The 14,264-nt window shown below is 37.2% G+C and overlaps 1 protein-coding gene across 4 annotated transcripts in view; it reads left to right on the forward strand.

The window, feature by feature from the left end:
* Positions 1–14,264, forward strand: part of PRKAA2 (protein kinase AMP-activated catalytic subunit alpha 2) — an 84,603-nt gene that overhangs the window by 55,159 nt on the left and 15,180 nt on the right. For all 4 annotated transcript variants that reach the window (XM_062191403.1, XM_062191405.1, XM_062191404.1 and 1 more), the window contains 3 exons: positions 9,226–9,319; positions 10,560–10,704; positions 12,716–12,803. In XM_062191403.1, coding sequence (XP_062047387.1) covers positions 9,226–9,319; positions 10,560–10,704; positions 12,716–12,803 — 327 coding nt within the window. The remainder of the gene's footprint in view (positions 1–9,225; positions 9,320–10,559; positions 10,705–12,715; positions 12,804–14,264) is intronic.

A 14,264-nucleotide genomic window follows, 5' to 3' on the forward strand; every position in this document is an offset into this window, starting at 1 on the left:
CTGTTGAAATCTTAATATAGATTTGATTTTCTGTATATAAAGATAATTGAAAATGAATCTTAATGAAAAACGGGATGGGAGAGGGAATAGGAGGCGGGATGGTTTGGGGGTGGGAGGGCAGATATTGTTGGAAGAACTGCTATAATCCAAAAGTTGTACTTATGAAATTTATATTTATTAAATAAAAGCTTTCTATAAAAAAAACAGTTGCAAGTATAGAGGAATATTGCAAAGATAATGTAGAGAGTTCTTGTATGACCATGACAGTTTCTCCTACTATTAACATCTTATGCTTATATTATTATGGTACATTTATTACAGTTAATAAATAAATTTTTATTGTTTCATTATTAAAAAAAGAAAATGTTGAAAAAAATAATCAAAAACACAAACAAAATGGAAATATATTCTTGCTAATAGACTGGAAGAATTAATATAATTAAAATGCCTGTAATTCATGGAAAGCCAAGACACTGTGGCAAGATCCTACATGAAGGACCTCTGTAATTGAGACCCCAGTGGAAAGAAGTGGTCATCAAAGAAGGATGTACTTTTCTCTGAAGGGAAGAGAGAACTTCTGCTTTGCTTATGGTCTTGTCTAAATATTGAAGGAGTTTTTGGATTCAAAAGGCTTCCATAGCCTGTGCAGCTCATGGCAAGAGCCTTGAGTGATCACTGACATCATATATAAGAGTATTAATTGTTAAACTAACAACAGGATTCACTGTGCTCTAACTTCCCACGCAGGACCTCTCTCCTCAAAGAGTTATATTATGAGAGTTAATAGTTGCTATAACTAGTACAAACATTACTTTACACTTTGTGTTTCTGTGTGGGTACAAACTGTTGAAATCTTTACTTAATATATACTAAATTGATCTTCTGTATATAAAGATAATTGAAAATGAATCTTGATGTGAATAGAATGGGAGAGCGAGTGGGAGATGGGAGGGTTGCGGGTGGGAGAGAAGTTATGAGGGGGAAAAGCCACTGTAAACCAAAAGCTGTACTTTGGAAATTTATATTTATTAAATAAAAGTTTAAAAAAAGAAAAAAAAGAGAGTTAATAGTAAAATTTTCTCTCAAAGATTTGCTTCATTTTAGTGTATTAAGTAGAGGATATTCTTATGTCTCATAAGTTATAGTTATGTCTAAGTGCTTGTAAAAGATGTATCAATTTAGGGTTCTTCTTTAAAGTTAATTAATTTTCTCAAAAATAAGAATGCTTGAAAAAAGTGAAATCAACTTCGAGATGCAATGGCTTTGAACAGCACTTGTGTCTACTGTTGAGGAACAGATTTTTTCTCATACAACTTGTCAAACTCATTATTTAACAGAGTTATAAAGAGTGTATAAAGTAATTGAAAATAGATCCTAGTTTAAAAAAAAAAAAGAGTTGGAATAGGAGAGGGAGGAGGAAGAGGGATGGAAGGGCAGGCATGGTGTAGGAAGAATCACTGTATTCCTAAAGTTGTATTTATGAAATACCTGGTTTGTATTCCTTAAATAAAAGGTTTCTTTGGGGGAAAAGATATTATAAAAATGATAAAATACTTTAAATAAATCAAAAGACTCAAAAAGAAGTTTTAAAAAAGTAAGGCTAGAATTATAATCTATTCTATTCTGCACCAACAAAAACATTATGTGTGTTTCTTTAATCCCCACATGGGAAGAGGATGAAAGAGTTGCCCAGTGGGAATTTTTTTCTTATGAATAAAATGAATCAGTTATCTTACACCATACAAGAAAAAAGGATTGTTTTTGCCAAGGTATTTCAGCAGATTCTACTGACTCTAAAGTTCTTACTTCTGAAAACAGAGTTACTAGGAGTGTGAGCTTAAAATTCAGAATCAAAATGTCCTTATTGATCTTCCTTACTAAATTTCAGGTTTGTTTTGAAGAGAAAAAAAATACTTGTAATAGCTAAAGGAATCTAGAGATTCAGTACAATCCCTGTAAAAATATAAATGACATTCTTTTTTATTTAAGATTTATTTTATTTTCTTTGAAAAGCAGAATTACAGGCAGAGAGAGAGAGAGAGAGAGAGAGAGAGAGAGAGAGAGAGAGAGAGAGATCTTCCATCTACTGGTTCACTCTCCAAATGGCCACAATGGCCAGAGCTGAGTTGATCCTGAAGCCAGGATCCAGGAGCTTCTTCAGGGTGGGTGTGGGGCCCAAGTACTTGGGCCATCTTCTGCTTCTTTCCCAGGCACATTAGCATGGATCTGGACTGGAGGTGGAGTAGCTGGGTCTCAAACTGGTGCCCATATGTGATGCCAGCACTGTAGGCAGCAGCTTTACTTCCTGTGCCACAACACCAGCCCCTCTATGACATTTTTTATAGAGTTAGAAAAAAGCAATTCTAAAATTCATGTGGAATCACAAATGACCCAGAAGAGCCAAAGCTATCTTAAGAAAATAAATCAAGCTGAAAACATCTTAATATCTGATTTCAAAGCACACTACAAAGCTCTAGTAATTAAAACTGCATGGGACTGGCATAAAAACTGACATTTAGATCAAAGGAACAGAATGTAGAGCTCAGAAATTAATCCCCATGCATACAGCCAACTCAGTTCTTTTATTATTATTATTATTTGACAAGTAGAGTTATAAACAGTGAGAGAGAGAGAGAGAGAGAGAGAGAGAGACAGAGACAGAGACAGAGAGAAAGGTCTTCCTTCCATTGGTTCACTCCTCAAATGGCTGCTACAGCCAGAGCTGCGCCGATCCGAAGCCAGCAGCCAGGTGTCTCTTCCTGGTTTCCCATGCGGGTGCAGGGCCCAAGCACTTGGGCCATCTTCCACTGCCCACTTCCCCCCTGGCCCAGCTGAGATCTGGACTGGAAGAGGAGCAACTGGGACAGAATCCAGTGCCCTGATGGGGACTAAAACCCAGGGTGCCACACTGCAGGCAGAGGATTAGCCTAGTGAGCCATGGCACCAGCCATAACATGATTTTTTGTGTGCCTATTTATATCTCACTATCTTTTTTAAAATAATTTTTATTTATATATGATGAACGAATTTTATGGATTTCATATATACAGATCTAGGAGCATAATGATACTTCCTACCCTACCTTCCCTCTTGTCCACAGTCCCACCTTCCCTCTTTTTCTTTTCTTCTTTTATTGTTTACAATGACAGTTTCAGTTTATTTTATAATAATAAGTTTAGCCCTCCACTAAGTAATACATTCAATAGATAGTAAAAAGAAAAAAAGCACCAGTCCTCAACAGTAGAGACAAGGCTTGTAAACAATCAAATCTCAAAATGTCAGTTTCTCTCATGGACATAACATTATTTTGTACTCTATCAGTTACCACAGATTAGGGAAAACATATAATATTTGTCTTTTTGGGTTGGCTTATTTCACTAGATAGGATTTCTTTTCTTTTTTTTTTAACAGCTCAGTCGTATTTCATAGTGTATATATACCAAATTTTCTTCATTCTGACATTGGTTGATGAACATCTTGAGTTGATTCCATATCTTAGCCTTTGTGAATTGAATTGCAATAAACATTGGGGTACAGATAATTAATATGCTGATTTCATTCCTTTTAGTATTCTCAGGAGTGGGATGATCTATTTTCAGCTTTCTGAGGAATCTCCATATTGGCTGCATTGGCTTACATTCCCACCAGTGGTGTATTAGGGTATCTTTTTACCACATCCTTACCAGAATTTATTGTTTTTGGATTTCTGTATGGCAGCCATTGTAACTGGGGTAAGGTGAAACTTCATTGTGATTTTTACTTGCATTTCCCTGATGGCTAGTGATCCTGAGGATTTTTTTCATGTGTCTGTTGGCTATTTTCAATTTCTTGTTTTGAAAAATGGCTTTTATTTTTTTAAAAAATCCATTTTTTAAAAAGATTATTTATTTGAAAGGCAGAGTTACAGAGAGGAAGAGGGAGAGGGAAAGGAGAGGAGAGAGAGAGAGAAAATGAGAGTGAGAGTCTGTGCAAGTGAGAGAGAGAGAAATAGCTTCCATTCACTGGTTCACTTCCCAAATGGCTGCAAAGGCCAGAGACGGGCTGATCTGGAGCCAAGAGCTTCTTCCCTGTCTCCTATCTGTGTGCACGGATCCAAGGACTTAGGTCACCTTTCGTTGCTTTCTTAGGCAGATTAGCAGGGGCTTGTTCAGAAGTGGAGCATTTGGGGCTTGAACTGCTGCTCATATTGGATGCTGGCACTCAGGCTTTAGCTTGACCTGCTATGCCACAGCAGTGTCCCATTGCCCATTTCTTAACTGGATTATTTGTTTTGTTGTTGTTGAGTTTCTTAAGCTCTTTGTAGATTCTGGATATGAGTCCTTTATTAGTTACACAATTTGCAAATATTTTTCTCATTTTGTCGGTTGCCTTTTCACTTTGTTGACTATTTCCTTTTTCATGTACAAGCTTCTTAGCTTGACATAATCCTGTTCACCTATTTGGGCTTGACTGCTTATGCTTCCTAGGTCTTTTCCAAGATGTTTTTGCCTATGACAAGGGGTTGCAGCATTTCTCAATGTTCTCCTAAACTAATTTGATGGTATCAGGTCATAGATTTAGATCTTTGATCCATTTTGAGTTGATTTTGGTATAAGGTAGAGGTGTTGTTTTATACTTCTACCTGTGTAGATCTAATTTTCCCAACTTCATTTGTTGACAAGACTATTCTTTCTACAGGGATTGATTTTTGCTCATTTGTCAGAATAGTTGGGTTGTAGATGTGTGGATTGCTATCTGGGGTTTCTTTTCTGTTCCATTGATCTACAATTCTATTTTTGTGCCAGTACCAGGCTGTTTTGATTGTAACTGCCCTGCAATATGTTTTGAAATCTGGTATTGTGATGCTTCTGGCTTTGTTTTGTTGTTTAAGATCACTTTAGCTATTTGAAGTCTCTTGTGTTTACATATGAATTTTAGTATTATTTTTACTAAATCTCAGAAGAATGTCATTGGTATTTCAATTGGAACCACAATGAATCTGTAAGTTAAACATTTTGGTTATGTTAATTCTTCCTATCCACTAATGTGGAAGATTTTTCCATTTTTTGGTGTCTTCTTCTATTTCTTTCTTTAATGTTTTGCAATTTTCATTGCAGAGATTTTTCACCTCCTTTTAAATTTATTCCAAAGTATTTAATTTTTTTGTAGCTATCATAAAGGGGAGTGGTCTTACAAGTTCTTTCTTAACCATGGCATTTTCTGTGCATACTAAGGCAATTATTTTTGTGTGTTGATTTTATATCCTGCATATTTATCAATCTCTCTCATGAGTTCCAATAGTGTCTCTCTCTTTTTAAAGATTTTATTTACTTATTTGAGAGGTAGAGTGACTGACAGAGAGAGGGAGAGACATAGAGAAAAGTCTTCCATCCATTGGTTCACTCCCCAAATGGCTGCAATGGCCAGAGCTGAGCCTTTCTAAAGCCAGGATCCAGCAACTTCTTCTGGTGTCCCACAGAAATGCAGGGGCCCAAGCACTTGGGCCATCTTCCACTGCCTTCCCAGGCCATAAGCAAGAGATCAGAAGAGGAGCAGCTGTGACAAAAACCAGCACCCTTATGGGGTTCCAGCACTGCAGAAGGAGGCTTAGCCTACTATGCAATAGCAACAGCCCCCCCCCCCCAATAGTCTCTTAATGGAGTCTTTTGGTTCCCCTGTGTATATAATCATGTTGTGTGCAAACAGGGATAATTTGATTTCCTTCTTTCTAATTTGTATACCTTCAATTTCTTTTTTCTGCCTAAAGGCTCCGGCTAAAATTTCCAGAACTGTATTGAATAGCAGTGGTTAAAGTGGGCATCCTTGTCTGGTACCAGACCTCAGTAGGAATGCTTCCAACTTTTCCCCATTGAGTCTGAGATACTGGCTGTGGGTCTGTCATATATTACCTTGATTGTGTTGAGGGATGTCCCTTCTATACCCAGTTTGCTTAGGTTTTAATAATGAAAGGACATTGTGTTTTAGCAAATGCTTTCTCTGCCTCTATTGAGATAATTATATGGTTTTTTCCTTCAGTTTGTTTTTGATATATCACAATTATTGATTTGCATATGTTGAACCATTCCTGCATACCAGCAATAAATCCCACTTAGTCCAGGTGAATGATCTTTCTGATGTGTTGGTGGATTTGATAAGCTAATATTTTGTTGAGTATTTTTGCATCTGTGTACATTAATGATATTAGTCTGTAGTTGTCTTTCTTTTTTGTATTTTTTTTGATTTTTAAATTAAGGTGATGCTGGTCTCATAGACGGAGTTTTGGAGCATCCCCTCCCTTTCAGTTGTTTTGCATATGTGGGGAAGAATTGGAATTAGGTCTTCTTTAAAAGTCTGGTAGAATTCAACAGTGAAACTATCATTTTCTGGGCTTTTCTTTGTTTGGAGGGTCTTTATTTCCACTTCAATCTCCATCTTGGTTATTGGTCTGTTTAGGTTTTCTGTGTCTTCATGACTCAGTTTTTATAGATTGTATGTGTCTAGGAATCTATCCATTTCTTCTAGATTTTCCAATTTATTGGCATATAGTTGTTTGTCATAATTCTTTGTTTCTTTTTATTTCTGTGGTATCCATTGTTACATCTCCATTTCCATATATGATTTTACTGATGGGTTTCTTCCTTCTCTTTTTGGTTAGTTGGGCCAGTGGTGTATCAATTTTGTTCATTTTATCAAAACCTATCTCTTCTTTTCATTGATATTTTGTATTTTTGTTTCAATTTTGTTTATTTCTTCTCTAATTCTAATTATTTCTTTCCTTCTTCTAATTTTTGGTTTGATTCATTGTCCTTCTAGGTCCTTGAGATGCATTGATAGCTCATTTATATGATGCCTTTGTAATTTCTTTATATAGGCTGTAACTGCTATAAACTCCTCTCTTAAAACTGGGTTTGCTGTATCCCATAGGTTTTGATATGTTATATTATCACCTGTATTTGTTTCTAGGGATTTTTTTTATTTTCTTTTTGATTTTGTCTGTGACTCACTGTTCGTTCAGGAGCATATTGCTCAGTCTCCATGTGTTTGTGTATTTTTTAAATTCTTAAGTTGTTAATTTCCAGTCTCATTCCATTGTGACCAGAAAAGATATATGGTATGATTTCAGTTGCTCTGAGTTTGCTGAGACTTGGTTTATGGCCTAGCATATAGTCTATCATAGAAAAAGTTTCATGCACTGATGAAAGATGTGTTGTTGAGGTGGATTCATTTCTGAGAGGAAGAGCGTGGTGGGGACAAGAGGTGCGGAGTCACCACACAGACCCCTGGAGTTGGGTGAAAGCAGACCTGAGGCAAGCAGCCCGCAGACTCATTTATTTCAGTTGCTACAGCAGTTTATATAGCCAAGGCAGCCAATCCGTTCAAGGGGCAGTCTATGCCCTAACCAATGACACCCTGTTGCCAGGCAGTTTCCAAAGCCATCCAATCACAGCCTGTTGCCAGGCAGTTTCTGTTGCCAGTGGCCGTCTTGGCATGGCCTTCTCATTCCACCACAATGTGTATATTCTTAACTGTGGGATGAAATGTTCCATAGATATCAGGTCCATTTAGTCCATAGTGTAAATTAGCTCATTGGTTTCCTTTTGATTTTTTGTCTAGTTGATCAGTCCGTCGATGAAAGTGGGGTGTTAAAGTCCTTTATTACTATTGTATTGAGTCTGTCTCCCTTTACATCCATTAACATTTGTTTTTAATAGCTAAGTGCCCTGGTATTGGGTTCATATATGTTTACTATAGTCACAACTTCTTGTTGAATTGATCCCTTAATCATTACATAATGTCCTTCTTTGTCTTTTTTAACAGTTTGTGTTAAAGTCTATTTTGTCTGATGTTAGGATGGCTACATCTGCTCATTTTTTTCTTTCGGTTAGCACAGAATATCTTTTTCCATCCTTTTACTTTCAGTCTGCATGTTTCTTTGTTAGTGAGGTGTTTTTCTTGTACACAATAAATAGATGTACACAATAAATAATTGTTTTTTAATTCAGCCAGCTTGTATCTTTTTTTTAAAGATTTATTTATTTACTTGAAAGTCAAAGTTACACCAAGAGAGAAGGAGAGGCAGAGAGAGAGAGAGGTCAATCTTCCATCCACTGGCTCACTCCTCAGTTGGCTGCAATGGCTGGAGCTGTGCCAATCCAAAGCCAGAAGCAAGGAGCTTCTTCCTGGTCTCCCACGCAGGTGCAGGGGCCCAAGGGCTTGGGCCATCTTCTGCTTTCCCAGGCCATAGCAGAGAGCTGGATTAGAAGTGGAGCAGCTGGGACTTGAACCGGCATCCATATGGGATGCTGGCACTGAAGGCGGCAGCTTTACCTGTTACACCATCAGATGAATGGATACATAAAATATGGTGTATATAAACAATGGAATATTATTTAGCTATAAAAGAATGAAGTCCTGTCAATTGTAGCAAAATGGATGAAACCAGAGGATATCAGTTGAGTGAAATAAGCTGTATGCAGAAAGACGGTTTCCATATATTTTGCCCTATATGTGGCAACTAAAATTAAGAGAAACAACTCAACGTGAACACAGAATGTTGATTATCAGAGGATGAGGGAAATGAAGGCTTTTCCAATTCAAAAAGATAAAGGAAGTTGGGTATATTTTATTAATTGTGACAAAGATACTAATATGAAGTATTAATAGGGGAAAATGGTCTGGGGTAATAAGGGAACTTTGTAAAACTACCTCACAATTTTTGTTTTGAAAATTAAAAACTATTCTGAAATGAAATGCAAAACAAAACCAAGTCTTTGCAGTGTAATTGGTCAATATGTCAATTCAATTACTTTAATATAGTTTCCCCTTTTCCTTTTTTTTTTGTATTTTCTTTGATCCTAAAAAGTGTCATTTGTCCACTTTCTGAATTTTGCTTATTGTTTCTATGTGATATCTAAGAGCATTTTTGTGTTTATACTTCATCTCTTTGAATTGAAAACAAACAGTTTAAATGGAAAAATTAATGTTTAACACAGTTGTTGTGAAAGGATTTCACAAATTATATAAACATGAACAAGAGGATATGAAAGAGAGTCCATAAGCCTCAGAAAGCAGTTAATTTGTAATGCTCTGTGTTAGTAGCTCCGTGATTAATATCTTTATATTACATAATTTGTTGTCTTAAAACCTTGTAAAACACTAGCATAAATTATACCATGAGTAGATATACTGGATTAATTTTGGCTGAAATAACATTTCTTATTCACCTTTCTTTCATTTCCATAAAAGCTATCAGGTGATCAGCACTCCGACAGACTTTTTTATGGTAATGGAGTATGTTTCTGGAGGTGAATTATTTGATTACATCTGTAAACATGGACGGGTAAGTTACACTATCTAGTTACTAATACACTAATCCTTTAAGTTAAAAAGGAGGAAAGCTTTGGAAAATAACAAGCCACAAAGATTATCTTCAAAGTCTCAGTTGCCTCTATAATAATGCCCAGCTAAATATACAGAATATTAAACAGATTTTTCTTTTTTTTAAAAAAAATACTTATTTATTTGAGAGACAGAATCACAGAGAGAGAGAGAGAGAGAGAGAGAGAGAGACAGAAACAGAGAGAGAGAGACTTTCCATTGCTGATTCACCTCCCTAATGGCTGCAACGGCCAGAGCAGAGCCCATCCGAAGCCAGGAGACAGAAACTTCTTCCAGGTCTTCCATGTGGGTACTAGGGCTCAAGCACTTGGGCCATCTTCTACTAAGTATAAGCAGAGAGCTGGATTGGAAGAGGAGCAGCCGGGACATGAACTGGCACCCATATGGGATGCCAGTGCTGCAGGCAGAGGCTTACCCTACTACACCACAGCAATGGCCCAAAATTTAATTTCATAAAAGCAAATTTTTGGGGGCCAAGTAAAGCCACTGCCTGCAACATTGGCATCCCAGATAATTACTGGCCATGCCCCTGCTCCTCCACTTCAAATCCAATTCTCTGATAATGGCCTGGGAAAAGCAGTGGTAGCTGAACCAAGTATTTCGTCCCTGAGATGCAGTTGAAGCTTCTTGTTTCTAGCTTCAGCCGGGCCCATATGCCATCCGAGAAGTGAACCAGTGAATGGAAGATCTCTATTTCTCTCTGTCTCTTCTCTCTTTAACTCTGACTTTTAAATAAATATTTTTTTAAAAAACTATATCTTTTGAAACCTGGATTTAAAAAAATATTCATATGTTCTACTTAATTGCCAATAATTGCCAACATGGTGTCTATGCTTTTCAGAATCTATTCCATAAAATCTTTTGAAGCTTCCATTATTTCATTTTCTTAGCACTTTCACATTAATTTCAATTTAGTTTGTTTTACTGTTGATTCACTGAAACATTTTGTACATTTAATATTCATAAAAATATTAAACATTACTATTCAACAACAAAGAAAAACCTGTTGATTGGCACATTGAAATTTGGCAAGTTTTTGTTTGGTTGATTTTGTCTGATTTGTTGAATGTAATACAATCATAATTAGCTTGCTTATTCATATTAGGCTGATTATGAAACTGAAACTCTTGCCAAGTAGATATCCCAAATCTTTCTAAGGCGGTTTCTGTTATACTTGATAGGTTGAGGAGATGGAAGCCAGGCGCCTCTTTCAGCAGATTCTGTCTGCCGTAGATTACTGTCATAGGCATATGGTTGTTCATCGAGACCTAAAACCAGAAAATGTGCTTTTGGATGCACACATGAATGCCAAGATAGCAGATTTTGGTATGTATCTCTGGATTTTTTCAGAAGTGGATTGACTGCCTTTTAAAGTGTGTCAGTTAAGAACTCTTACAGATTTAGATAGTTTTAATTTCAACCTTTAGAATCCTGTGCCATGAGAAGGAATTAATTGCTGTCTCTACACTAGCCTGTTCTATTCATTTAAATCCATTTTTAAAATGCTGCTATTTTTAGAGATGTTAGAGAGCTATCAGCAAGATAAACCCATTCAATCTGCTTTTGGTCCTAAGGAAATGATACTTAAGTGTATCAGGTGATCAGTGTTTTGTTCTTTGGTTTGTTCTCTGGGGAAGGCAGGGGTGGGTTGCGAGAATCCTCAGCTGTGAAAATCTGACAAATGAAGATAAAGAGGTACATGAAGATTTGCATTCAGTTATGCAAAAAGCTTTGTAGTTTTTCTTAACTGATCAATGGAACAGGTGTTTGGCCTAGTAGTAAAGCCATTGGTTGGGATGTTCACATCCCATAGAGTGCCTGGGTTTAAGGTCAGTCTCCACTCTGCATTGCAGCTATCTGCTTATGCACACCCTGGGAGGGAGCAGGGGATGGGTTGAGTAGTTGGATCCCTGCCACTCATTTGGGAGATAAAGACTGAGTTCCCAGTCCCTGGTTTTGGCATGGCTCAATCCCAACAGTTGCCATCATTTGGAGAGAGAACCAAGATGACAGCTCTGTCAGTCTGTGTTTCTCTCTGTCTCTGCTTCTCAAATAAACTTTTAACAATGAATTGATCTGGGGAGAAGTAATTAGATATTAGAGTAATATCCAAACTTTTAATGAGAATAGGAGTTCTTGTCAAGGGTAAATGATGAGGTAAATGTGATTTTTATTCTTCAGACTTTCTGGGGTAAACATACCTGGAGAGGATGTCACAGTAGTGTTTGAGAGATTAAAGAAAGAGAGGGGCGAATATTTGGTGCAGTGGCTTAAGTCAGTACTTGGGAACCCTCATCCCTATCAGAGTGCCTGCCTTGATGTCTGGCTACTCCCCTTCTGATGCAGTTTCCTGTTGACGAACATCCTGGTAAGCAATAGATGAGGGTTCAAATACTTGGGTCCCTGCTGAACGACTAGGAGATACCTGGATGGAATTCTGGGGCTCTTGACTTCAGCCTGGTCTAACTCCAACCATTGGAGAGTGGAACCAACAGATGAGAGCTCGCTCTCTCTTTCTTTGTCTCTGCCTTTCAAAATAAGTAAATAAATAAATGAATAAGTAAATAAATAAAAAAATTAAAATTCCAAAGGCTAGTTTCACTTAATCATGAAACTCACTTGTATTACTGCAACTTGATTTTGGTTCCCACAGATTACTTGAATTAAAACCTTCCAAATACAAAAATTGTGGAAAATAAACATGAATTGGGGCTATCTGGTTTCCAGTTATAGTTTTTTTTAAAACAAAGACTTTTGAAACCATAGTATAAAAATAATCTCTATTTAATATTACAACTATAGGAGTAGGTAAGAAATATTTGATGCTTTTGGAAAAGTTAATCTAATTTACAATAGCTTTATTTGTGAGGTTTTTTATTTAGAAAGGAAATTTAATTCCAGTAATCTGTGATGTGCTTTAGTTTTTTTTTTGTGATAGTCTGTGTACTCTGAGAAGAGTCTCTTTTTTTCTTTTAAAGATTTATTTATTTATTTGAAAGAGTTACAGAGAAGGAGAGGAAGGGAGGGAGGGTGACAGAGAGGGAGAGAGAGCTTTTGCATCTACTGGTTCACTCCCCAAATGGCTGCAATGACCAGGCTGAGCCATCTTTGCTGCTTTTCTCAGGCCGTTAGTAGGAGTTGGATCTGAAGTGGAGCAGCCGGGACTCAAACCGGTTCCCCTCTGTAATCCAGCACCGCAGGCGCAGCCTTCCCTGTAGCCACAGTTCTGGCCCTGAGAAAGGTCTCTTTTTAGTCTAACAAATACTTTCCATTCCTTTTCAAAAATAACTTTTAAAATATGATGTATGGACCAGGTAAACATTGCTTTTATTTTCAGGCTTATCAAACATGATGTCAGATGGTGAATTTCTGCGGACCAGTTGTGGGTCCCCGAATTATGCAGCACCTGAAGTCATCTCAGGCAGGTAATCACGTCTCAGGGAAGAGTAAGCTTATTATAGTCTTTTATTCATTCTGATAGCATTTGTTTATAACATTCTTTTTGGATGGTAAGACTTTTTTGTAACATGATAGCAACAAACTGTTCATTTATTTTTTTCATTATTTAATTGAGAATGGTTATATTTAAATTTTAAGTGTTTCACTTAGATGTTGTTATAGATGTGTTTATGAATTTTTCCATTAAAATGAATAAAACAGATCATGATTTAACATGGCTCTTTCTTTTCAGAAAAGCAAAGGTTGAGAGTAAGCAGATTCTTAATTTAAGCAAGTATCATTAGTCTTTTCATACTACTTTATATGTTTTTTACAGAATATAGAGCTTTATATTTTGATTGTGGAAGAATGAGATTTTTTGGGGAGACAATATTGTTGCTTGATGAAATTAAACTACACAAATGGAGATTGTATAATTATGTAACTTGTTCATTAATATATTAAAAATGTTTATACAGATGGTGGTAATGGACTAAACTCTTGCTACAGTGACCAATGTCATTTGTTTATTTATTTATTTATTGACAGGCAGAATGGACAGTGAGAGAGAGAGAGACAGAGAAAAAGGTCTTCCTTTTCCGTTGTTTCAACCTCCAATGGCCGCCGCGGCCAGCGCATCAAGCTGATCCGAAGCCAGGAGCGAGGTGCTTCTCCTGGCCTCCCATGCGGGTGCAGGGCCCAAGGACTTGGGCCATCCTCCACTGCCTTCCTGGGCCATAGCAGAGAGCTGGCCTGGGAGAGGGGCAACCGGGACAGAATCCAACGCCCCGACCGGGACTAGAACCCGGGGTGCTGCCACCGCAGCCTATTGAGCCGCGGCATCGGCCTACCAATGTCATTTAAAAAGCTAATGGTATGGCCCTGTGTTACAATGCAATGGGTTAAGACACTGCCTATAACCCCTGCATCCCATATGAGCACCTGTTAAGTCCTAGCTACTCCACTTCCAGTCCAACTCCCTCCTAATGCACCTGGGAAAGCAACAGAAGATGGCCTGAGTGCTTGGGCCCATGCCACCCATGTGGGAGACCTGGGTGGAGTTCTAGGCTCCTACCATTAGTTTGGCTCAGCACTACCTACTGGAGACAGTTGCAGAGTAAACCAGTAGATATAAGATCTTTACCTATTTATCTATCTATTTGTGTTTCTCTGCCTTTTAACTAAAGTAAAAATAAATTTTTTGAAGTTAACAAAATTGTATAAGTGAAAATACTGAAAGAGTATCATAAAGTGGCGTATGTGTCTTAGTCCATTTGGGTTAATTGAATCATCTAATTTATGGGATTTTTGTTATAGAGCCCAAACAGACTAAGACACTCCTATATATGCCACTTAGGATACTTTTTCAGTATTTTCTCTTATACAATTTTGTTAACTTTTCTTTCAAGAATCAAGCATAGAAGGAGTTACATTTTTTAGTGAGTAAG

The sequence above is a fragment of the Lepus europaeus genome, chromosome 5 (genome assembly GCF_033115175.1).
Source record: "Lepus europaeus isolate LE1 chromosome 5, mLepTim1.pri, whole genome shotgun sequence".
Classification (NCBI taxonomy): domain Eukaryota; kingdom Metazoa; phylum Chordata; class Mammalia; order Lagomorpha; family Leporidae; genus Lepus; species Lepus europaeus.